The sequence below is a fragment of the Platichthys flesus genome, chromosome 19, assembly GCF_949316205.1.
Source record: "Platichthys flesus chromosome 19, fPlaFle2.1, whole genome shotgun sequence".
NCBI classification, from domain to species: domain Eukaryota; kingdom Metazoa; phylum Chordata; class Actinopteri; order Pleuronectiformes; family Pleuronectidae; genus Platichthys; species Platichthys flesus.
The window spans coordinates 8,174,329-8,199,380 of NC_084963.1; the positions used below are offsets into that span (position 1 = coordinate 8,174,329).

The window sequence follows — 25,052 nt, forward strand, 5'->3', positions numbered from 1 at the left end:
TAAGTGTCCTTGGCAAGATACTGAACCCCTAGATGGCCCCTCATAAAATGATGAGTGTTCTAAAAAATGTAAGTCGCTTTGGATAAAAGCGTCAGCTAAATGACATGTAATGTAATGTAATCATAAAGGTCAGCATGGATATGATTTTTTAATGATTTTTCATTTGCATGTGATGCAGGCATGATTGTTGGGGCTCATTAGGGGAGGTCTTCAGCTCATATACCCAGGATATGCATATCTATGTAAATGTATTTTTGAGGAAGGGTCAGATGGAAGATTTGTGCCTATTGACATTAATCCAAACTAGAGGACGCCATCTAGGCTTCTATAATAAGGTCAGACTATGCAAATATTAATGTGGGAGATAAATGTGGAAAAAGTGGTCCTCAAATTATTGAGGAAGGTGCAGAATCAGTGGACGGGAACAAATACATTGACTTCTATTACTTTTTCCTGACCCGGCTGCCATAACCGAGGTAATAAAATACAGCACCGTCACGTTGGAGCTCATGCTGTTTGGTTATATTAAGTCCTCCTTAAAATGAAAGCAGATATGTTGCTTTTGAGAAGGAAAATGTGAAAGTTTAGACATCATATTCTCTACATGTACGTGTCAGCCCTTTCCTACAGGGCAGGTCATTTATAATCCATTTTCTTTTACTGGTTATAGTCATATACAAAGAAATCATCTGAGTTTACTGACGTGTTCGATGCTTAATGCGCTGTACATGCTAATTTGGCAATTAGTCTGAAGCACTGAGACTCTCTGCCGTGATTGTTAAATTTTTCAGTTACAGTTCAGAAAGCCGGAGGAAGAAAAATGTTATGTACGAAATCCTCATGAAACTGATTACCACTGCAGGGGTATTATGGCTTATTATAACGAGCCGATGTTATTGCAATAACAACATGAAGGTTCAATTTAGAAAACTGATTTTATAAGTCTGACATGAGAGAAAGGATGTGACACATTTCACTGAACCAGAAACTAAATGTACAAAATGTGTTTGTAAAAGGAACATGGGTAAATTGCTGATGGGGTAAATGGACTGTATTAACGTAGCACTTTGCTGAAACAACCACTCAAAGCTTTTGCACTAGATTCACACAGCGCTGCTAGATATTGCACAACTGTGTCACACAGACCTCTACACACACACATCACCGGCAAAGCTCTCAGGGGCAAAATTGGGGGTTCAGTGTCTTCGCCGAGGACACAGAAATTGAACTATTGATCTTCTGATTTCCCGCTCTACCTCCAGCGCCACAGCCTTCTTAAAAAGTCACATTTATTCTACATTCACCCGTCACATAAAAAGAGAAAAATATGTCCACAAAACCCAGCAAATCTTTAGTTTCACATCATATTTGCTTTATAAAAGGTTTTACTGATGCTTTATCATACTTCAAAACTAATGTTGTATAACATTACACCTGCGAGCCGGACTGAAAATCAGTTTAAAGCTCTGAGGAGAGATATTTTGAAATCTCACTCTAAAGGGAATATTATGTTGCAATTATCCTTCCTTTAATTTTATCTGTGAATGGTTCTCCTCCAAGTGACGATGACCCTCAAGCAACAAACGTTTCCATTATTTAATAAGGTGCATTAAGATAACGCATCAGTCTTGTTGAATAACGCTGAAAGGCGCTGAATACAGTCGGCACCTCAGTTAATTACACTGAAACACAAAAGTACAACCTCTCAACGCTGACAACAACCCTGCGAATCAACATTTCAGCGGAGGAGTAGTGACACACAGGGCTGCTGACCTTGGCTCTGAGCGACAATTTTATTCAGTTACATGTATGCATGTTGCAGTTTTATACAAAGCGACTTGGCAGCCGAGGAGCATCACTAAAGCTCCACCTCTATGTGAGCATTATGTACTTAATCTGTTCAATAAGACACAGGGACTTCAGTAAGCAGTGGAGTGACCTTAGTCCTTTTATTGAACATCACATGAGAGATTAAGAGGCTATATGATAACATGATAAGAAGACGTTTAGAAGATAATAAGCAGAGAAGAAAAAGAAGAAGAACAGGAGAAATAGAAGAAATAGAAGAAATAGAAGAAGAGGAGAAATAGAAGAAGAAGAAGGAATATGCACCAATATTTAACGACCCTTCCACAGAGTGTGATGGAAATCCATCCGTCAGTTTTTGCATCATCTTTTTTTACAAACAAGCAGAAATACTAACCCAACTAACCAATAAACGGGTCGATGAGAAAAAACAACCCCCCCTAGGTGGAGGCAACGATAAAATAAAATAACAAAATAGATAAATAAAGGATAAATTGTGTCTCTGGAACGTTTTGTTGATGACATCCCTTTCGTCCATTTAGATGTGTCTGAGAGAAAAGCCAAGATTCACACTGAAACCTCAGGGTCATCGAAGCCAGTGGATGTTCTCAACATTCATAATCGTAAACCTTTTAATAATGTGCTCTTTGCCTTTCGCTGTGTCGGTACACATTACCACACTCAGTAATGGCCTTCTGCTTATATCCATGTTGTGACCTGCTCTCAATTCAGATGTTGCTAATGTTCTGCCGTGTTGTAACCTGTGTTTTGAACAGCGTAGGAACAGACAGGCGATGGGGGAGCACCACAGTGGCTCGGCTGGAGTCACACAGCCGTCTGTGTCGGGCGAGCAGATGGAGGGACACATTTACGAGGTTGCGGTGCAGAGCAACTCCACAAATCACACCTCCCAGTTTGCAGATGTGGCCCTGCTGCAGAAGTTCAAGTCCCTCATTATCCCCTGCTACGTGCTGGTGGTGGTGGTGGGCGTCTTCGGCAATTACCTGCTGCTCTATGTCATCTGCCGAACCCGAAAGATGCACAGTGTCACCAACTTCTTCATCGCCAACCTGGCCTTCTCCGACATGCTCATGTGTGTGACTTGTGTCCCCTTCACCCTCGCCTACGCCTTCAATCCACACGGCTGGGTGTTTGGCCGCTCGATGTGTTACCTGGTGTTCCTCGTCCAACCGGTCACGGTCTACGTGTCAGTCTTCACGCTCACAGCCATCGCGGTGGACAGGTGGGTGGATGAGGAATTCTGCCACTCCGAAGTTCTAATTCTGAAGTCCATTACATTTTTCCTGAAGTTTCAGTGTGTAAGATCCAGTTGAAAAGGATCTATTGGCAGAAATTGAGTATAAATTAATGCTAGTGATGTGTCATTGTGTGTTTCATCTAAATTGTTGTTGGTTTTAACCCTAGAATCAGCTTTATATATTTAAATACGTTTTATTGACATCAGGAGCGGGTCCTCCCTACAGAGGCCACCATGTTTTTTCCAGTAGCCCAAACTGGACAAACTTAACACCTTTTGAGGCTGAGGTGAGGGGTATTCAGCTGCAACATGCAACTTCACCACTAGATGTCACTCAATTCTACACACTGAACCTTTAAGCTCTCTTCGCAGCTTGGTGTACGTGCTGGTTGGTGTTTGTCCAAGAAATTCTTGAATTAACTATTCAAATCTCAAGAGACCGTCCTGACTAACATAAAATGTATTCCCTCATTATATAATCAATTTACATACCATTCTAAGTGAGTGGAGTATAGTTGCCAAGGCAGAAATTAAAGCACCAAGTGTGAGCATTACCAATCATTCATCATTTACATTTAGTAATTAGGCAGAGTGGTTAAAATGTAATTACTTTTTACAGCAAAGATTCATCGCTCATGTTTAATTATTGAGTCATAATTTAATTTAACCCTACGTAGCTGCATGATTGAATCTTTAAGAGGAAACTTAAAAGACCTGCAGCAGTTTTTTAATCAGATAGGAAAAAAATCATGAATCAAATTATCCTGCTTTGTACTCTGAGCACAAACAGGAGGGATCAGGTGTGGGCTCAGCTCACCTGTCACAGACCCCCCGATATCCACATGGTATCTGTTGCTGCTCACTGCATAAAAGAAAGAAAAATAAATAAAAGATCCTGCAGGATAAAGCTTCTTGTTGGTTTCTGTCCCTCTGGAGCTCGAATCAAGGACGTGAGGATTTCACTTGTAAAAAAAAACTCACCTTGGTTTTGCTTTCAAAAAGAATCTGTGTGTTACTGCTCCCCTGTCAATTTGTGATGAATCATTTCCGTTTCTTCTTGGTCTGATCTTTCATACCTGTCATGTAAAGCACAGTAAAGTAAAAGGTTTAGAGCTAATTAAATGTATACACTGAGTAATCTAGTGAGTTAATAGTGATTTGAAGTTGTATTGAAATTATGTTGAAGGAGTTATGATGGTAAATCATTGAATCATATTAATTCATACATTAAATCACAGTAGATAATAGGAGGGTATGTTTGCATCACATGTTTACTTGTCACTAAGAAACATTACATGAAACCACTGGATGGATTTCCTTGAGATTTGTTGGAAGGATACGATGTGGGTCAAGTAGAAGCCATTTAATTTTGGTAATGATCCGGATAATAAAAAAAGAAATAATATGTTTATGGGAGGGATATTTATAAGTGCATACAATTTGAGGCTAATCCAGATCGACTGAATCTAAATGTGGTTTCATTTGAGGGCCTTGAGGTTTGCACTAGTTTGTGCCATTAGTATCCTCTAATATGGGTTCTTGTTCATTTCTACTGCAGATATTACGCAACCGTCCATCCCCTGAAGAAGCGCACCTCAGTGGCCACTTGTGCCTATGTCCTCACTGGCCTCTGGCTGCTGTCCTGCGGGCTGGTGGCTCCGGCAGTGGCCCACACCTACCACGTCGAGTTCAAGGAGGAAGGCTTCACCATCTGTGAGGAGTTCTGGTTGGGACAAGAGAAGGAAAGACGCGCCTATGCGTACAGCACCCTGCTGGTCACATATGTCCTTCCGCTGTCGGCCGTCTTCATCTCGTATCTCTGCATCACTGTCAAACTGAGGAACTGCGTTGCACCGGGCCACAGGACACAGGGCCAGGCAGGCGCTCAGCAGGCTCGTAAGAGGAAGATCTTTCGCCTGGTCGCCCTCCTGGTGTCTGCCTTCGCCGTGTGCTGGCTCCCGATTCACGTGTTCAACGTGCTGCGAGACGTCGACATTCACCTCATTAACAAGCGCTACTTTTTACTCATACAACTGCTGTGCCACCTGTGCGCCATGAGCTCCTCTTGTTGTAACCCTTTCCTCTACGCATGGCTACACGACCGCTTCCGCACGGAGCTGCGGAAGATGTTCGAGTGCCGCCACCGTATCGGAGTGCCCGCCAATCACTGTGCCGCCAGTGTGGTCTAGTAATCGATTGCTGAAAATGTCGGAGCGGTAAATAATTAATGGGGTTCATCCTGTCAGTGCATTGATTATTATTACGTTGTCTACCAAGGCGATGTTTTGGGCCGGGGTGGCTCTTGAAGGAAGGCCACTTTTCTGGGGAGTGTGAAAGTGTTCAGTCAATTTCAGTAGACAACTAAAATGACTAAGAAGAAATTTGACCCTCAACAGAAGAAATCAAAGGATTGTTTATCCTCTGTGGGCCATGAATGACTCAAAATATCGACACCGTCCAGATCCAATTGTATACAAAAAGTTGTTTATTTGCCACAAGGTTGCTGCTATAGGAGAAATCCCATACATTGCATAACCTGCTAAGGGTTCATCCTCTGGAAATCATGATTGTGCCAAGTCAATTTCATGACTAACTAAAATGTGAACTTCGAGATTTCTTCTACAAAAATTGTCATAGGGTCACTACTGTAAATGAAAGTCCAACGGGCGGCTAGTACCATTATAACCTATTCTGTTGTAGGCATGAATCACAGCAGCAGATTCTATAGAAATCTGGTCATTAGCTGATAAGATAACTTGTCCTGGACTATGGTGTTGGGTATTAAGATAATTTCCAATAATGGTGTCAGAGGTCACCAACATCAGGATGGGAAAAAGGCCCACAAAGGTGTTTGGGATCATCCTCTGGAAACCACGACTGTCCACACCAAACTTCAAGGAGGGTCAACCCTGGGCCAAACTTGGGATGACCCTTTGGTCCATCAATAGAGATCCATGTTCATCATATGTTTCTCTCCTGGGAAAACGTTGGTGATGTAAAGGCTTCAAATATCTAAGATAGCTTTTTCAATATTTGATGTGACACATTGTAATGTATATTTAGGCTTCTGGTCATGTAACGTTTTGTTTATGGAATGATCTGTTAGAACGAGTTACTGTCCTCTCGAGGGGATTCATCTTTATGCTCACCAACGGACGAGGATTCAAATCTAAAATTACCTAGAAATGCCAGATAAGGCTCGAGCGCGATGAACATAGTTAAGCTGAATATATGAAAAGCAAATGAGACCCTGCGTTCAGATCTTGTTTGGAGTGGTCACAGCAGATGAGTTTGTTTCTCACCAGGGCACTGGTGTCAGATCTAATAATGTGGTTGCTCTGCCTTTAGAGACCGATGGAATAAATTATCATCATGAACTCGTGTCCCAGGGCTCTAATTTTCAGAAAAGCCAGCCTGGAATATGCACCTCGCTTTATAATGTATCTAATCATTTCCAATAGCTTTGTATATTGGCTTATAAAAATCGGTGTATCGGTGTAAAATTGAATGTTTTAAAGTGCTGGTCTGTATTCTCTACATGTATATGTCCTTCTGACTCACAGCAGGAGTGGAGGTGGATGGCGGGAGCTCTCTTTATGCATGTATGAATTAAACAGGGTTGAAGTGCTACGTCCACTGAAGTGATTAAACCATTGTCGTGATAGTTGCTTTCTCTTTATCATCATATACTCTGCAACCCGATGGCTTTGGGTACATACAGCATACAGTGCTTTTAATATTAGTATATATTCTTTGTGACTTTACATGCTACAAAGTTATCTAATGTTGGTTGTGTCACCACCCACTGTGAATAAAAAGGGGCACACCAGATGACCTCTCTGCTTCAAATCAATGTAGCTGCATGACGACAGAAGACAGAGGGAAATTATGACCGATTATATCTGATAATTAAATAACAGGGAGGCCAGAGGTGGTCTCAGCATCTCAACTACAGGCCTGTTTCAAACATTCAGAGGATTTGATGTATTCATGGACGGCACGCTTCCTGTAGATGTGTGGTGTGTGTATTCATTGGTTAGAGAATTAATAAAGATTTTAAATGACTCTGTTTCTGTGCATTGCAGTTGAATTTCTTATCGAGAAGTGAGAGCAAAGTTGTGAAACCTCACGTCACTTTTAGATTTCACGTTGACTTTTACAGCATAAGTTAAAATGTTTACATTGACACCAACAACTCTCAAATTAACATTATTAACACAATAGTCAGAATTTTTGGATTTCCTTAACCTGAATAAAGTCACACTCCGACTTTAATTATGGTTACATGTTGACATTATAATCACATTATAACATTCTATTGAAGTTTGCACAGAGTTTGTGGACATCGACATTGAACAGTTGATGTCGCATGTCGTGGGTTTGAGTGAAAACAAGAACAAAGAAAATTCGAGTTTCGGTTTTTAACGAGTGTTCTATTCAAATGTCCACTCTGCCATGATTGTTGACATTTACATTACCAGCACTCTGATATACTAATATTTAACTAAATCTATTTCCACCATCTTTAATCATAATACTTAAACCCAAGATGTCCTTCTGTGACATTTCAAAATGTCAAATACAAGTTGTCATAAATGTGCAAAACGACAGCAAGCACCATTAATGATATTCAACCTCAGCCCTTTCCTGTATATTTCTTTGGAATGAACAGCATCTCACAGTTTCCCTTGATCACTCATAACATGATAGATATAGATATATCCTTTAACAATTATATTTGAAAGTGAACGAAATATAAGCAACTAATCAAAATAGTAGAGCACTCAGTTGATTCAATCAAGCTGCAGTACACACTCATATCTTTCATCAAGATTCATAAATCACTCCCAGATATCTGTGAAAAAAACAAACAACTCCCGATCTCACAATGTTAAAGAAAGTGGAAAAACATTCCTGTCTCCTGATCCGAATCTGAGACAAAATTGAAATGGGTTCCTCCCTGACCTTTACCGCACACTTCTCTAAAACTGTAGAAATTCTTTGGCAGAGGTAATAATAAATAAGACTACATAATAAAACGTTGCGGTAACATTTTATTAACAAATTTCAATGAGACACATTTGCATCTTCTTTTTCAGACAGCATCTGCTGCACTAGTGCGAATTCTCTCACTTCTCGGGGCGTGCGAATGTATGAGTCAATTTCAATGTCGCAGATTTCTTCATCACCAGTTACTTCTTTGGACTCTGGATGTGTCGCTTTCCTCTTCTTGGGGTGAACCACACACGGGGGCGCAAACAGCGCTCTCTTCCCCCAGTTTGGCTCTTGGTCCCCCTGAGGGCTGTCGTGCGGCTCAGGCGACGTGCATGGATTATCATCTCCGTCTCCTGGTTGCACAGACATATCAGTTCTTACTTCGGGTCGTTCTGCAGAGGAGGAATTTTGAATTTCGGGGATCTCAGATGGAGGGCTGGTCTCATTCTGATAGTCCTCACAGCTGGTCTGACCCTCCTCCAGCCGGGTTGCCTCATGAGTTCTCATAGCCCTCCTTAGCAGGGCGAACCTGTGCTGCAGGATGTCCTCCACATGTCTCACCACATTCTCTGGAGTCACGTCTTCCCTGATCCAGGGGAGTTCCTTGCCCAGCTTACACAGCACCTCCTTCATCTCAGAGACTCTCTTCATAGCCACCTTGTGCTTATTCACTTTGGCGATCTTGCAGAATTTCTCCAGAGTGAGTTTTAGCCGTTGCTTGGTGGGTTTCAGCGACTGCCAGGCCAGATAGATTGCCGACATCATGATGGGGACGGGCTGACGGCCGGTAACGATCCAGGTGTCCGCTGCCAGCTCCACCAGAGCCACTGCTCGCTTGTTCAACTGCCTAGGGTCTGCGGACAATTCTTCAGGAGCGTCAAGAGGGCTAATTTTATACCTGAGAGAAAGAAAAACATTCCCGGTGCATGTTAGATGTACACGTGAGATCAAAGCACTTGTATAGTATTATTTAGAGCACAGATGTTTGTTCATTCCACCTAGTCGCTATCAAGCAAAGCAGTAGAGCAATTATTTCAGTAATATCAACTCAAAGAAAATATAAATTAACGAGAACATCCCAGTCCAATCATGAAAGTTTGTAAAAAACATTAAAGCTACGGCCTGAGTCATAAAAATGTACAATATTCCAGATAACATGAGCTATACTGCAGCCAGCCACCAGGGGGTGATCCAGATGAATTTGCTTCACTTCTGAGGAGCTTTTTTAAAGTCGTCCGTCTTTAAATACAGTCTGTGCCTGGAATTAATGGATATTTATCCTCTGCTAATCTTTAAAGTAAGAAGAAAGTATTTTTGATCATCATTGTTAACTTTCAGAAAACTGTACTTCACTTACTCCTGACTGTGGGCCTCCATCACATCAGTGATGTTTATTGTCGGAGCCGTAATGTTGAGGGTCTGGACCATTTCTTTATAAACTGCTCCCACCACCATCGGGTCGGCATCCAGCAGGCAGCTGATGGTTCCCATGGTGATGGGCCAGTTAAGCAGCCTGCAGCTAACCAGCACGCAGCAGCCACCGAGAACTTCCTTCCTCTGGAGGCTCACGTTGATGAAGTGTTCATGCTGATAGGCCTGCGTGAAGTTGGTCTGTGAGAGAGTCTCGATTTCATGGTTGACCCTTAGACTCCGACATATGGCTCTCACACGCTGTATACCTGTAGTTATATATGAGAATGAGCACGTGGGAGCAGCGGGCTCAGTTAAACAGCGGAAATTTCTGGATCATAATAAACCAAAGTCCTCTCAGGGAGGAGGTCTCACCGTATAGCAGGTTTGGACATGGTTTTCTGGCCACAGCTGTGGTTTGGCTGTAGCTGACATCTGTGAAATGAACAAAGAGTCAAAGCCAGTGTGATCAAATATACAATCTACACCAAAATCGGCCAGTATAAGGGTTTTTAAATGACAGGTAAACCCATTAATAAATGCAATTGACTCTTTTCCTATTGCACGAAGAGTGTGTCCCTGTTTTTTCCCTCTTGTGCGTCACACCTGATGTTATTAAAGCTGAGAGGCTCTCTCACCTCACAAGCCACTTTGCAAGTTCACCCATGTGTATACCTGGTTGTTATAGCTAAGGCTTCCTGATAAACTGCAATCCGAGTTGATCTAGAGTACAAAAAACTGCCTGTCTTCAGGTTTTAGTTCACAGTGTTTTTCTTCCAATCTCTAGACAAAAACAGGTGTTATTGAATTTAGCTGGAACAAAACGTTTTCATTTTTTTAAATATATTATTTTTTTCCATAGCAATATAAGAAAAGTCCACACATCAATATAATGCTTATGTGTTGTGTAAGCACAGTGAGGAAATATAGAACACATGATCTACGTCATAGTTGTAAAATGTTTTGCTCTTGATCAAGAGTTTATTGGCCAAAAGCTAACATAAAATAAATAATGTGGCATTAATCATGATCGATTAATCATATCGACTGATATTAACAATCTTATCTTTATACAGTTTTTGACCACATCACCCAGCTCTAATTTGAACCTTCTAAAAGGACGATTTATTATATTCTCGCTATATCAAACTGTACTGACGTTAACTAGCTGCTCCTAATAAACTGCAATCTGATTGGATCTACTTTAACTGTCCTCAGATTGTATTTCACGATGGTTTCCCCCATATTAAACATACTTAGGTGTCCTTGAATTACATGTAAAAAGGTTCATTTGCTTTTCCGTTTTCTGAGAACCACAATCAAAATAAAATGGAACGAGAGAGCAAACTTGTTATTATACTAAGCACCAGAGCAGGAAGGAATTAGAAGAGAGGTAGCAGGTGTCAGGAGAAGCACCAGGAAGGGACATGGTTCCTTTGGACCAGAGAGAGAAGAGAAGCTGAAGGATGATGAACACATGTATGTTTGGCTCTGAACTGGAAAATAAATCAACCCAAACGTGAACCTTGTCCGGACACTGGACGTCTTAAGTGCCTGAGTACAGTCCAATGCATCAGAGGCATTTTGTCACAATTTATTTAGAAGAAAAGTGTTTTTGACAAGGATTCAGTGAGAGCTGGTGTTCTGAGCGAGGGGCTGGGTAGTGTGACTCAAATCAGTCCATGGAGCTTTGTGATCAATGGAGGTGAAGGAGTCTGTGTCCTCGTCCCTGTTCGTACCTGCTCCTCCGACCACATCGTTGACCAGCGTCCCCTCGGACACCACCGCCCCGCAGTCCACGCACACCAGCTGGGTCTGGCAGTGCAGGTCATCGTCGATGATGTTGGAGGAGCCGCAGCCCGGGCAGCGCAGACCGGGCGGAGGCATCGTCTGGATCAACTGACGCTTTATGAAGAACTAAAGGTTTAAAGAAAAGACACGTGACTGGTGTTGATTTGGTCTCGACTGTCACCAGAGACACAAACAAACTCTAAACTCAGTAAACAAGTGAACTCAGCTGCACTTCTGGGGAGGGAGGGAGAGGCAAATGTGTCCGACGAGATACAACGTTCCGCCTGACGAAAGTTCCGCTTGCTCTTTTACGTGACGTAAGAAAAAAATACTACTACTACATGTACCACTCATAATACTAGTAATCATACTAATTTTACTTTTAATAATGCACTTCAAACATTTGAATGGATGCATATAATATAGAATAACACAATAGACTTGAATACATCAATATTATTGAAGGTAAATGTCAATTTAATCTGTTTAAGTTTAACTAAAAGGATTTAAAATAAGTTAGAGGATTAGTCTAAGTTGAATAGGGAGGGAATTCCAAATAAAGTCGGGTTGAGTCTACACTGACTACTTATGTTATTAGAACCTTGGATATTAACAAAAATCACAACATTAGACAATCTTGCTTATATACATTTTCAGTTATTCTATTTGAGTAAATATCAAATGGGCCTGTACTTTCCTTAGATAATTAATTTAGATAGTAGGTCCCAGATTTTAGAAACGGCTTTGAAACAATAAAAGTTTTTTTTTTTTAATGACAATGCAACATTTTTTAATATAATAGTTTGGGAAATCTTAAAACTTGCACCAGTGACAGACAGAAAATCAAGACAGTTGTTTAATCATGAGTTTATTGATTTTGCATATATTAATACCACGAAGCAGTGACCTCAGTACAGTAGAGAATGGCAGTATATACCATGTTAATAGTATGAGCTTCATTAAAGTGCTTTTAAGGTTTAGAATCACGTACACGTTTTACATTCAGTACAAGAGCAGGAAACTTTATCTATATAACAGGCTCATATTAACAGCAGAATAAGGCTCTTGTGTGTACTGGACATGTGACCAGTGAACAACAAGCTAACAGATGAGAGAAAAACAGAATGCACTTTGTTTTGCTTTGAAAAAGAGAAACAAGTATTGAAATCAACGAACGACTCAAGTTTTATTACCAGACAGACTTTGACATTAAAATATTTCTTACAAATACATGTGCAAATACAAACAAGAAGTTGTTACAAAGACGGACAGGTACATAATGTAAAAAAGTGTAAAAGATATATCTAAATATTCTGAAAAAAGGAACTACAAGATTTCTTTTAATGAATATATTGTATTTCTGTCATTACTCTTTTTGCAATGAACTTGACCTCAGACCTCAACTTCTACTCCCGTTACCATTTCAGGGTGAAGTTTACTGTCGTGGGACCGTTGTCGATCAGGTTTACATTAATTATACAGATGAAAATAAAAGCATCGGCTGTGAATCCCGCCTACACCGTTCTCTTCAGAGAGTTCAATGACATCAGGATGTCGGGGCTCTCTTCTATGACGCGCACGAGTAAGTTGTCGATGTACAGCTCCAGCTCCGCTATCGTTTTGTCCCTCTCAGAAAGCTGCTTCTCCTGCTTCAGCACCAGGGAGATGAGTTCCTTTTGAGTCAGCTGGGTGTAAGGTCCTTTGGGCCCGCCGTCATTTACCTGCGAGAGAATCTGAGAAAGTGTGAGATTTGTCTTACATTTGTGTTTGTAGCCAACATTTGAATCTTTCATTGAGTATATAAATATTCCCTGATTCCCTTATGAAAAAAATACCTTCGTTTTATCCTGAACTTCTCTTTTCTTCTCAATTTCAGTGGAGTTGTTATTTTTCTCCGACTGAACGGGGGCGGGATTCTGTTCCTGAGGGTTAAGAGGTTTTACTGGCTGAAGCCTGCAGAGTCAGAGAAACAGAGAAAGATGGAGTCACTGGCTTGATGAGAGGAGAAAGTGGAGCATTGAGGAGCAAGTTCAAACTCTGTTCATGACATTTCCATATCATCATTATCAGTATTTATCAATCAAACCGTCAAACAGAATAAGCTCAGTGTTACCGTGCAAGCTAATTCATGCACAAAAAAAAAAGCAAAAATGAATGATGGATGAGTTTAAAGGATGAATAATGATAATAAGGGTGAATCGTACACGACTTTCAGGAACATGAAGCGTGATGGTTTTCTTCTATGAGTAAGTAAGATCTGCAGCTAGCCGTTTGTGATGTATAATTCAATACGGGGAGGGACGGGCTGCGTAACACTCTGTGGAGGAACTGAACTGCCTCACCTGCGGGACGTGGGAGGAGGCCCTTCCTTTTTCACACCCGTCACCTCTGCAGTGCTCTGTGCTCTCGCGGGCTGCGGCTCTTTTAGTGACGTGTCCTGGACGGAGGCAGAGATCTTGACCTCTGGCTGTGGGGCACGTGTTTGCTTTGCACCTTTATCTGGTGCAGCGACCCCGGCGGTGTCGGTAACGTGGCCTCCGTCGGTGTTTTGTTGTGCTAAAGTGCTTGATGCTGGAGGAGGTGCAGGAGCACGGGCCATTTTGGAGGATTTGAGTTTAGCTTGAGAGGCGGCGTCTTGGGACGCGGCTGGTGGCCAGTGTACTGAGCCGGGTGTTGGTGAATCATCTTGTCCTGTGGGCTCATCTTCGTCGTCTTCAAAGGGATTTGAGCTATAAACGACAGGGGCTTGTTTTGTCTCTGGGACACCTCCTTCGGAAACGGACGGGCTTTTAGGTTTAGACGACAGCTCCTCTTCCACTGAAGGTCTAGATGGTGCAGGGCGTTTACTGTGTTTGGCCAAACCTCCTGCTCCTTTGGCGTCACTACCTTGCATGGAGCTCTGGGAGTTCTTCGTATCCGCTCGGGATCGACTCAGGGGAGCGATTACTTGCACCGAACGCTGAGGGAGAACACTTGCGGTTTTGAGGTCTTTGTCATTACTCTGCTTGTTCGTTTGTGCCTGATGTGGTTTGGAGACATCTGGCTCCCTCTGACTCTCATCTACATTCCCTCTGGGGGGCTGAGGAGCCGGCCGCTTGTCCCGCTGAGCTCCAATCAGGTCCCTTTGATCGGTGGAACGAGTCCCGCTTCCCACTGATGACACAGCAGATGGATATCTGGAAAAGACACACATATCATATAATGTTCCAGCACACTTACTGTAACCTACTATATCATTAATGTCTCAAAGGATTATAATCAAGTACAAGTCATCAAGGATAATGGTGAAAAAAAAATATCATTAAAAGGATTAAAAAAAAAAAAAAAGCAAGAGTAAGCAGTGTAATATGACAAAACCCACTGACGGAACTAGAATGTCACTCAGTAGAGTGTATACCTCCACCAAGGCCCAACAGCTCCTTCATAAAACCACATTTCAATTCACTAGATCCAGATTTGTTATTTTTTTGTAAATTATTCTCTGAGAAATGGAGAAATCAATGAAAAATTTTCAATAAAATAATGCAAAATTACATTCTTTTTGGGGTCCGAACAAACCAAGCAACAACCAAACAAACGTAACCTATTGTTGGTCGGAATGAAAGATGAATATGCCGAGCAAAACTCAATTTGCCCTCCAACACTGTCAATCTCAGAATAAAGGACTCGAAGCTTCGAGTCATTTCCTCTCCCTCTCCAATCGGCACTCAACATAATGAGGTACGACTGAGCTGCAGTCTCAGATGACGAAAGAAATACGTCCCTACCAACACACACAGCTCACAGCAGCTCCAACGCCGGCTAACAAGCACGGACTGATGCAGGCTTAATGATGGTGTCAGTTTTAAATAGCATCTAAATGGGAACTTGACTGTGAAACAGGTGAGAACGGAACATTCAGATCAACTTTTCTGTACAGTACTTATTGTATTTAATATAAAAAGTTATAAGTTTCACTGCCTTTTATTGAGTTAGTCATTATAATGATGGTGGTAACAGGGTTTAATTCTCGTTACTTTTCCAATTGCGCCATCATTAGGTCAACATTTCAAACGCACAGATGACCTTACAGAAAGATGATAGCTTCCCTCAAAGTAAATCATTTTTATCACCCCCTGGTGGCTGGCAACAGTATCAATAAAATGTTCCTGTCATTTCTGGTAGTTCTTATCTTTGATGTATATCCAGGTGTTAATTTGTGTGAATTTAATTCAATTTAATGCTCGAAAGAAGGGGGAGAAACCTTATGATTGACAGATAAAACTGACTTCCCATTGGTCAGTGCTCCATCAGCTGGATGGTTCCTAATCATGCCAAAAGAGCAAGATGGCAGCACCTGAATCCAGGAAATATTAGCTTCATTTTTGTACAACGGTATGAAGTGGAGATAGGATGTCCATCTTTATGTACAATCTAGCCTCTGTGTGATGGCATGCTTAGCATTTACCTCAAAGAGCTCAAACAGTGTTACATCTTTTGTGAAGCAATATGTTGGATCCATGTAGTGTGACACGACTTGTACTTACCCTTGTTTGACCTTTGACACTTGGGAGGCGCGGCTGTCGGGTGCAGCAGGTGAGTCGGGGACGTCCTCAGAGGGATCACTAGAGCCGGTCTCATCAAACGGATTAGAGCAGGTGACTCCTGCAGGACTCTCCTCTGCCACTCTGGGTTTCTTCCCGGCAGCTTTGTGTCCTTCCTTGGTTGTATTTTCTTTTTTCTTCTGTATTTCTGCGTCTTTTAACTTTTCCGGCTCCAGCTTTCTGGCCTCCTCCTCCCTTTTCTCCCTCCCAGCTTCCTCCAGCCTTCTCTTCCTTTCCTCTTCCTCCCTTAGTATTTTCCCTTCCTCTTCAATCCTCCTCTTCTCTTGTTCTTCTAGTCTCTTCTTTTCCTCTGCCAATCTTTCCATTTCTTCCTTTTTAGCCCGCTCCTCATCCCCTGCTTTTCTCCTCCTCTCCTCTTCAATCTTAATCTTTTCTTCCTCTTCATGTCTAATTCTCTCCTCTTCCTGTCTCTCTTGTTCCTCCAGTTTCCTCTTTTCTTCTACCAATTTCTCATATTCTTCCTTTTCCTTCCTAGCCCTATCCTCTTGCATAATTCTCTCCGCCTCCTCCCTTTTCCTTTTTTCTGCTTCCTCAATTATCCTCCTCTCCTGTTCCTCCAGTCTTCTCTTCTCCTTGACTTCCCTTCTAACCCTCTCTGCTTCCTCTTCTTCCCTCCTCTTATCTACCTCCATCCTCATATCTTTCTCCCTTTTAATTCTCTCTTCATCCTCCATCCTTTCCCTTTCTTTCTGCCCTAGTTTCCTTCTTTCCTCTGCCAATCTCTCATATTCTTCCTTTTCTTTCTTAGCCCTCTCCTCTTCCTCCTGTCTCCTCTCCTCCTCTTTCCTAATCCTTTCCTCTTCTTCCTGTTGCATCTTTTCTTGATCCTGTAGTTTCCTCTTTGCCTCACATTCTTCCAACTCCCGTCTTCTCATTTGTTCTTCCTCTTTTCTCCTCCTCTCTTCCTCAATCATTCTTTCGTCTTCCATTTTCCTCTTTTCCTGGGCTAACCTACACTCTTCCTCTCGTCTCATCCTTTCTTCCTGGACCTTCTCTTCCTCCTTAACTCTTCTTTTTTGTTCCTCGCATCTCTTCTTTTCCTCTTCTAGTCTCTCACGCTGTTGTTGTTCTTCTCTCCTAACCTGCTCCTCCTCTTCTAGTCTCTTCCTCATAATCATTTGCTCTTTCTCTAGTCTTACTTTCTCTTCTTCTTCAATCCTTTTTCTTTCTTCCTCCTGTCTCCGCTTCTCCTCAGCCAACCTCTCAAGAGCTTCTTCTTGGCTCCTCAACCTCTGCTCTTCCTCTCGTTTAACCTTCTCTTCTTCAATCCTTTTTCTTTCTTCCTCCTCTTGTCTCTTCTCCTCAGCCAACCTCTCAAGAGCTTCCTCTTTCTTCCTCAACCTCTCTTCTTCCTCTCGTCTAACCTTCTCTTCTTCAATCCTTTTTCTTTCTTCCTCCTCTTGTCTCTTCTCCTCAGCCAACCTCTCAAGAGCTTCTTCTTGCTTCCTCAACCTCTCCTCTTCCTCTCGTCTAACCTTCTCTTCTTCAATCCTTTTTCTTTCTTCCTCCTCTTGTCTCCTTTTCTGCTCAGCCAGTCTCTCAACAGCTTCTTCTTGTTTCCTGTCATCTTCTTTTCTCCTCCTCCTCTCCTCCTCCATCCTCACTATTTCCTCTTCATCCTTTCTATGTTCCTCCATGTCCTCTGTTAAATGTTCTACTTCAGCCGTCTCCTCCTCTTCCTCCTCCTCTTCTGTCCAGGCAGAATATTGCCTCACTGCCTGAAGCGACTCCACAGACGGAGGGGAGCTTTCAGGGACGTCCTCCATGGATCCATGGCCTGAACTGGCCAGACTGAAGTTCGACCCGATGCGAGAGGTTCGAGTCTGTCGCTCTTCACGGTAAACATGGCTGCCATTGATGCACAAGTTACTCTGTTCAGCGGCGCCATGTTTCTGGTTACTAGAGGAGGAATCTTTGCCGTCTGAGCTGCCTGAGCGTTTGGGAATCTTGAACTTGAACTTCTTTTTACCTGGAAAGACAGGAGAAAAAAATAATCCACATGCATTTGATTAAAAGACGACAAAAAAAAAAAAGAGTAATATTTCAGTGAAATAAAAGTTGTTTCTGACCTTCTGAGGAATCCATATTCAGACCAGACGATTGGCTGCCGCTTAGCGACGAGTTCTTCACGGGCAGAACAGACATGGACTGAGACATGTTCTTCTGCAGGTTGGACTTGGAAGAAAACAAAGACTTCATTTTCTGTTTCTTCTTCTTCTCATCCTTCCCCACAGGCACCTCCTCATCTCCCTCACTGTCCGTCAGGACATGACTGAAGGACGGCACCAGGCCAGACGCAGCGTCAGAGTCCTTCTTCTTGCCGCGAACTTTGTCCTTGAACTTGCCCAGTCGGGACCGGGACTTTCCTGCAGCAGAGAGGTCGAACATGCTGGCAGTCATGTTGTTCCTCATGAACTGGATGTCCACAAGAACCTCTCCCCTGTCTTTGTCCGCCTTGCCCGTCTTGTCCAGCAGCTTAAACCATCTGTTAAAGAGAGGGATGTTAATAGACTGGCATTTTTCTCACAGACATATTGAACATCATGTTATCCCAGTCTGATTTAGAACATTATGTCAGATGTTTTGGAAAAAATCTTGTTTTATGCATTGTTACATTCCTAGGCAAAGAACTGATATTTCGACCACTTGGGGGCAGCGGCAACCAGATGTGACAACAACAACACTGACATCACCCCCTTTAAGTTGACATCTTATTTTACATGTTCAGTTATAAAGGAGCAGCATTATCATTCATTTGGAAAATGCATTTCTTTTTGCACTGAAAACAGCTGAAACCTGAATCTGCTGAATGCTCTTCATCATGGGGCTGAGCTACATGGTTGAAACATCAATTAAATTTTACTGCAGAAACAAAAAAAAGGTCCAGATCTATTAAAATAAAATACAAACATAAATTTGATCACAGCAGCTCATACATCTACGAATATCAGATTATTATTAAAGCGGGCGTTTGTTCCAGTGTTTCCAGAAACAAGAGAGACTTATGACAAAAAAATTTAAATATACATTTCCTCAAGACCTCATGGAAAGTAGGAACATTACAGGCAACAAATGTCTGACTCGCACTGGCCCATCATGGAAGAAACAACTCTAAATGCATCATTAAATGCCACCTGAAGCTTTTTTATTTTAGCTCGACTGCAGCACAAGTGAACCGTTTAGAACCAAATCGAGTACAGGCTCTAAAAATTGATAACATGATCTGCACACAGTGTCAGCGCAGTGAACTGTGGCTCACTTACACGTGCATTATTTCACAAGAAACACTTCCAAACGTATATACAACTTTCAGCATTCAATTAGTTTTGGTTTTTAACTTAATCTTTGCTTGGAGTGATCATATTTGGACTACATATATCACAAATATAGGATTCAATTAAGAGCAGAGATACAAGACAATCAAATTAATAATCTTCAGGTAAACACGGGGTTTAGTGTGAATGCATGGTCATTAAAACACTGTCTGCTGAGTGCTCACATTCCTCCTGTGCTTTAAAGATAGCACACAGACTGCAATAACACGAGAGAAGAGTATTAAAACCAGAGCAATGTTCCCCCACAAACAATACACTACATATGACCCACTATATGTGCAAATTCTGTAAAAGTCTAAGCATCCTTCACAAATAAACCTCATGTGAAGTTAAAGTTTAGTTCTGGTCATTTTCTTTGTGGAAACTAGATCAATCCTGAGGTTTATGGAAAGTGACTCAGCAGCAGTTTGAATATTTTTGGAAAGTGTGTGATGAGCTAAGGAAAAAACCGCAATGTGACCATGAGGGAAAGTTTGTCTTCAAAAAATAACCCTGCACTGTCTGTAGTGGCGTCCAGCATGGAGGACTTATGAAGGCTTGCACTGTCTGAAACATAACTTCTGCATCATTAGCCTTTTCCGACGTCGTTCCCTTTCCCCCTCACGTCTCCAACTTTAAAGCCGTTGCAGAGTGCAGACAAACAGACAGTGTGAGAAGTCCACTGAGATGAGCCACTGCGCGGCTGCACCGGTGTCGTGATCCTGTCCTGAGAGACGAGTCTCGGAATGTGCAGAACATTTAAACAGCACAACGAAAAGGAAGAGTCAGCATAAATAGTGCCCATCAGGCAGAAATCTGAGGTCAGCTCGCCACTGAACAAACAACTGAAATCTGAATTCCTGAGGAAATGAGGAAGGGTTTTGTGTGTGTGTGTGTGTGTGTGTGTGTGTCTGTGTGGGAGAACATATTTCCGTCTCGAGGCTGTGGCTCATCTTTCTTAAAAAGCGGAAAAAAAAAAAAATCTGCTCACACATGTGGTTTTCAATACAGAAGAATGTGCAGGTATTATGATCGTTGGTCTATATAAATATGTCATAATTTGTGTGTACTTGTATGTGTTTAATTTCTTTCCCTGCAGTTAAGATCTCACCCAGCAGAATACTCAGTGTCCTCTCATTGGTCCTGAATCAGATATGAAGAGGGTCTCCCTCCTCTTCCTCCTCCACTCTCAGGAATGTTTCAGATGTGCCACAAACAAACTAAAAGGGGGGGAAACTTTTTCTCCTGGAATTTGTGAAATGGGTGAGACTGCTGCCACAGCTCCTCTGCTCCTCTTTAGTCCATTAACAGAACACTGTTAGATTGACAATATTTATATTCTGCACCAGTTTTTTTGCTACGAAGAAATTATATTTAATTTAATCTTTCTGTGGTATTATAACTTATATCAACGTTAATGTTGTCCCTATCAAAGAACATTTTTTAATCTTACTTCCTGTATTTCAGACAAGGTAAGCTGTTGTATGCTAATGAGATGAAAATAACTACTCCACACATCTAATATACAATATCATTATTTTATTGGTAAAGTTCAGTATTTGGTATAGAACAGCTTAAACAGTTACTTTATATAGTAATAGCATTAATATATGATGGTAATGATAATGAAGTCCAGGTTTACATTTCAGTTAATCCATAATTATCACGATTATAATGATTTGTTGTAGTTTTAAACTCTTCTAATTTGAGAAGGGACTGACAAACACATGCAGCCTAGATTAAGTATATAGTGTGTTTGGGTAGTATAATGTCATAATGTCAACGCACAATAGTTAAGTGTGAGCCTTACTTGTACTTCCCTTTAGCCCATATTCAGTGAACAAGTCCACGTGTGAAAAAACTGAAGTAAAGTACATCAGTCGACTCAGGGGGGAAGTTGCAAAAGCGTTGAGGCGTTAGCTGTTTGGGTTCGTGAGGCGCGTGTAGGAGGAATTAAAACAGGCCTTCTCTCATCAATGCCTGGGTGATGTGATGAAACTCATTACCCCCCCACCCACATGAACAGCAGGAAGAGCCTTCCTCTGCTGGAGCCAGAGGAAGATAATGCATGACTCAACATTTTGAACATTTATTCCACCTTCTGCACAAAACACATCCTTCCTTGTGAGGCCTGAACCGCTGATAAGACAATGCTCCGAGTGGCCCCGAGTCCTGCTTATCAAAACACACAGCTGCGTGGGGTGGGGGGGAGAGAAGAGCTGAGTGAGGAAAAGCAACGCAACAGTGATAACGTCCAAGAACGCTAAAATGTCCGGAGCTTATCGGATCGCTCCACATCCAAGAGGCATTGAAGCCGAAACAGAAGCCTCTACAGTTCTGTTGAAAATAACTTAGTTAGAATTAGCTTTAACTCCTATTTGTTATTATAAATTAATTTCACCTAATACGACAGAACAGCTTCTAAATACGCCATAGCTGAGAAATCCTTTAATTGCTCAGAAATTATTTCACTATATATAAATGTAAACATCTTCGTCTCCATGACACATGGGAAAATATGAAACAAAAACACAACCACACACCTGATATACACAAACACATTTTTTAGTATCATCTTTCAGAAATGCTAATGCAAACCCCCACAGTGTTAAAAGACATTTATAAAGATATCAACTTAGCCTTTTGAGTCAATTATAATAATATCAACTAGATTAGAGTCACTAAATTCAATCAAGCTTTACACCACTCATAAGGCATCAGTTCCCTAAATTTGCCTGATTCTTTTCCATCAGAATCCATGAATTATTTCCTGGGAAAATGGGGATGTTGATAAGAAAAGGCCTGCATAGGTATTAAATATAGAATGGACTCTTCCCTGACCCATACTGCTTTCTCCTAAAAAGTTTTGTGGAAACCCACTCTTGCTTACAGACAAAAAAAAACAACTGACCAGGGGTTAACACACAACCTCCTTGGTTAGGCTAATAATAATAATAATAGTAGTGTCTCCTCCTTTTGTGTTTACCATGAGTTTGGATAAAACGGCTTGAATCATTTCTTTCGCAGGATTTGAAAACACCACGCACTGTGAATAGTATTGTGCCACCAACACGTGAAGACCTGTTTGTGTGTCGGTTAATCAGCCACAGTGGATTTCTCTCCAGTAGAAATGACCTTGCTGGACTGTCCCTGATGCCACTGCACTGTTTGTTTTTTGTAGATAAAACTGTCTGGAATGTTGAGGCCAAAGCTGGATTTGAACCTCAGGAGGTGCTTTCACCGAGCTCACTGTAAGATCAACAGAGCATTATTCTACACCAGCTTGAGCATGTTTACTACTGGAAAACATAGCTTTCCAGTGCGCACAAAAACACACACACATACTCAATCAACAAATGGCTGTGCTTAAGTGAAACTGTATCTGATTTTCTAAGGACAGCAGCCAAAAAAAGGGCAAATGTGATCAGAGATGCACACGAAACCCAAAACGGTCCAGGATTAATAATGCAGCACACAGACAGGTGAAGCTCAGCTGAACAGGTTTCACATCAGAGGAAGCTGCGACAGAAGTCAAAGCCGACAAGGAGACAGAGGAGTGTGAGATTCAGTCGAGCACATAACTCTGCCAAGGACAAACAGTCTCCATAACTTCAATTAAGCTGGACCACATAGTGCATACTCATCATGGGTATGGTAAATGAGGAGCAGAAGGAACTGGTGTGTGTGTGTGTGTGTGTGTGTGTGTGTGTGTGTGTGTGTGTGTGTGTGTGTGTGTGTGTGTGTGTGTGTGTACAAACAGGCTGGTATGCAGTCTGCTTTTGTATAATACCAATCACATGGCGGGGGACTGAAATACCCAGGAACGGCTTATTAGTCCAACAAAAGTTTTCCATTCTTACTGAACTACAAATACCTCACTGTGACAGGATGATGAATCTTTAACTTAAATCTAAAAGGACAATGAGAAACCTTTTCTTTGACCACTCAGGGCTACGGAGACCAGTAGCACCAGCAAGGCCTGTAAAACGTGCCACTGCCATTATATCTGGAAATATGTGCAGGAGTAAATGGGTGTTAATGTTTTAGCACAAAATACTCAATGCTTTGTGTAATTACTTCAACTCCTTTGCTCATTTACACCTACAAGTGTAAGTAAAATGGGAATCTCTGATGTGTTTTGATCCTAGATGGGGACAGGGACACGTTCGGGTTTCCTTTGGAAGAAAATCGCTCTGTTGTTGTCGTCAAGTTCAGTCAATGAGAGAGAAAATCTCGTGGCTCACTTCACTCGCCTCAGTAAATAATGCTGATTGGCATCCTCCACGGCTGCAGCCTGGGGAACAAATCCCTTAAGCTGCAGTGGAGCGAGTGGGCAACATTCATAAGTCAAACCCACTGGGCCGGCTCTGTGCAGCGATGCATGGCTCTGTGTGCATGTGCATTTGTGTGCGTGTGTGTGTGTGAATACCTCACTTAAAAGAAATTTCAATCACAGAAAGAAACTATAAGGTCTTTACAAATGCATGAATCAAGCAAAAGAACTTCATATGGGAAACCCAAATCCGCAGTTATCAAAGAGGCTGCATAATTCGTGTTGAGAAAAACTTGTAGTTTTTAAGGATTTAATAGGGATTATAGTTTTGTCCTGCAGTGTCACACAGTCTAATATGACTGACAGGAGTAGTTCCCCTGCAGTGCAGAACAATCTGTTTTTTTCAATCTGGTGTTGCTTGTGCTTTAAAACACATTCAGATGATGTGGAGAAGTCTGTGATTCCATCAAAATACATGTGATTTAAGTATTTGAATGGAAAAAAGACCACACTCTGGTCCAATCAGGTCAGGGGGTCAGCAGCAGAGATACAGTTTGATGTGCGTCATCCTGAAATTTGTCCCTTTTTGAATTAGTGGTTTTACAAATTGTAGCATTTTGTGTAGTTTGACTAACAACTTTTGCCTTGGTTAAACTTAAAATATGTTCTTTTGCACTGTGGCACTGCGACATGCACACTCGACCCCCCGCTGTGTGCACTTACTCGGTCTTGCTGCGGGTTTTGTCGTCACTGAGCTGCAGCAGGTTGATGACAGCCTGTCCCAGCTGTTTGTCCGGACCCACCAGGGCCCGGTGCAGGACGTGGACGCGCAACGTGCCGCGCTCTCCTGCTCCTCCACCTCCACCTCCACCTCCTGCGCCCTGGTGCAGCAGCAGCAGCGGCGGCAGGTCGAACGCGGCCTCCTCCTTCCACACCGGAGCGACGCTCTTCTCCACCACCGAGGTCTGGTACTTCTCCTTGCCCAGGTGCATGACCGCGTACGCATCGTTGGTGCCGCCTTTCCCCTTCACCCTGAGGCCTCGGGCTTGGAGCACCGTTACCTGGACGCTGGTGGGACACCACTGCAGATCCGCCAGGGACATGCTGGTGCCACGTGTTGCTGGATTAAAGCAGGAATCGAACTCCAGAGACAGTACAGAGCGGTGTCAGGCACCGGCTCACTCTCACACACACACTCACTGGTCTGAGGAGAGGGAGAGTTTCCCCCCTCTTGACTTGACTGAAGTTGAGGAAACAGCTGATAGGGCGTGGTCTCACGCACAGAGAGGACGCCTTGGATAAAACAAGACCCGCCCACAGATTAACAGGTTGACCTCACGCTGAGTGTGTGTGGATCATTCTCATCACATCACACACTGCAACATACAGGACACACCTGATGCATGTTCACACCTGTTCACATCTGATCACACCTGTTTACATCTGGTCACACCTGTTTACATCTGTCACTCTGCACCAGCCTCATCTAATACATTTACTTATTATGGCTGCTTCCTACCCGGACTGTGTCTCCGTTAAACTTAAAGAGTAACTAAACCCCTAAACCTTTTTTTCTCAGCTGAAAACAAATGTCTTGAGGT

At 42.2% G+C, this 25,052-nt stretch overlaps 3 protein-coding genes across 4 annotated transcripts; 1 reads left to right on the plus strand and 2 right to left on the minus strand.

The window, feature by feature from the left end:
* The first annotated feature begins 1,989 nt into the window (after positions 1–1,989).
* Positions 1,990–7,084, plus strand: LOC133975157 (prolactin-releasing peptide receptor-like). The gene is made up of 2 exons (XM_062413051.1): positions 1,990–3,049; positions 4,623–7,084. The coding sequence occupies exons 1-2, from the start codon at positions 2,601–2,603 to the stop codon at positions 5,251–5,253; spliced, it is 1,080 nt and encodes a 359-aa protein (XP_062269035.1). The 5' UTR covers positions 1,990–2,600; the 3' UTR covers positions 5,254–7,084.
* Positions 7,085–8,098: 1,014 nt separating this feature from the next.
* Positions 8,099–11,521, minus strand: brf2 (BRF2 RNA polymerase III transcription initiation factor subunit). The gene is made up of 4 exons (XM_062413532.1): positions 11,209–11,521; positions 9,845–9,904; positions 9,417–9,738; positions 8,099–8,957 (listed from the first exon to the last, which is right to left on the minus strand). Exons 1-4 carry the CDS (start codon positions 11,354–11,356, stop codon positions 8,132–8,134), a joined length of 1,356 nt encoding a protein of 451 aa, XP_062269516.1. The 5' UTR covers positions 11,357–11,521; the 3' UTR covers positions 8,099–8,131.
* Positions 11,522–12,111: 590 nt separating this feature from the next.
* LOC133974662 (trichohyalin-like) lies at positions 12,112–24,692 on the minus strand. 2 transcript variants are annotated; one of them, XM_062412305.1, is made up of 6 exons: positions 24,175–24,692; positions 17,934–18,349; positions 15,787–17,833; positions 13,603–14,436; positions 13,096–13,213; positions 12,112–12,981 (listed from the first exon to the last, which is right to left on the minus strand). In XM_062412305.1, exons 1-6 carry the CDS (start codon positions 24,552–24,554, stop codon positions 12,775–12,777), a joined length of 4,002 nt encoding a protein of 1,333 aa, XP_062268289.1. In that variant the 5' UTR covers positions 24,555–24,692; the 3' UTR covers positions 12,112–12,774. The 2 variants fall into 2 exon arrangements, with proteins under 2 accessions (XP_062268289.1, XP_062268288.1); XM_062412304.1 differs by having other exon boundaries at positions 12,112–12,993.
* Between the last annotated feature and the right edge of the window lie 360 nt (positions 24,693–25,052).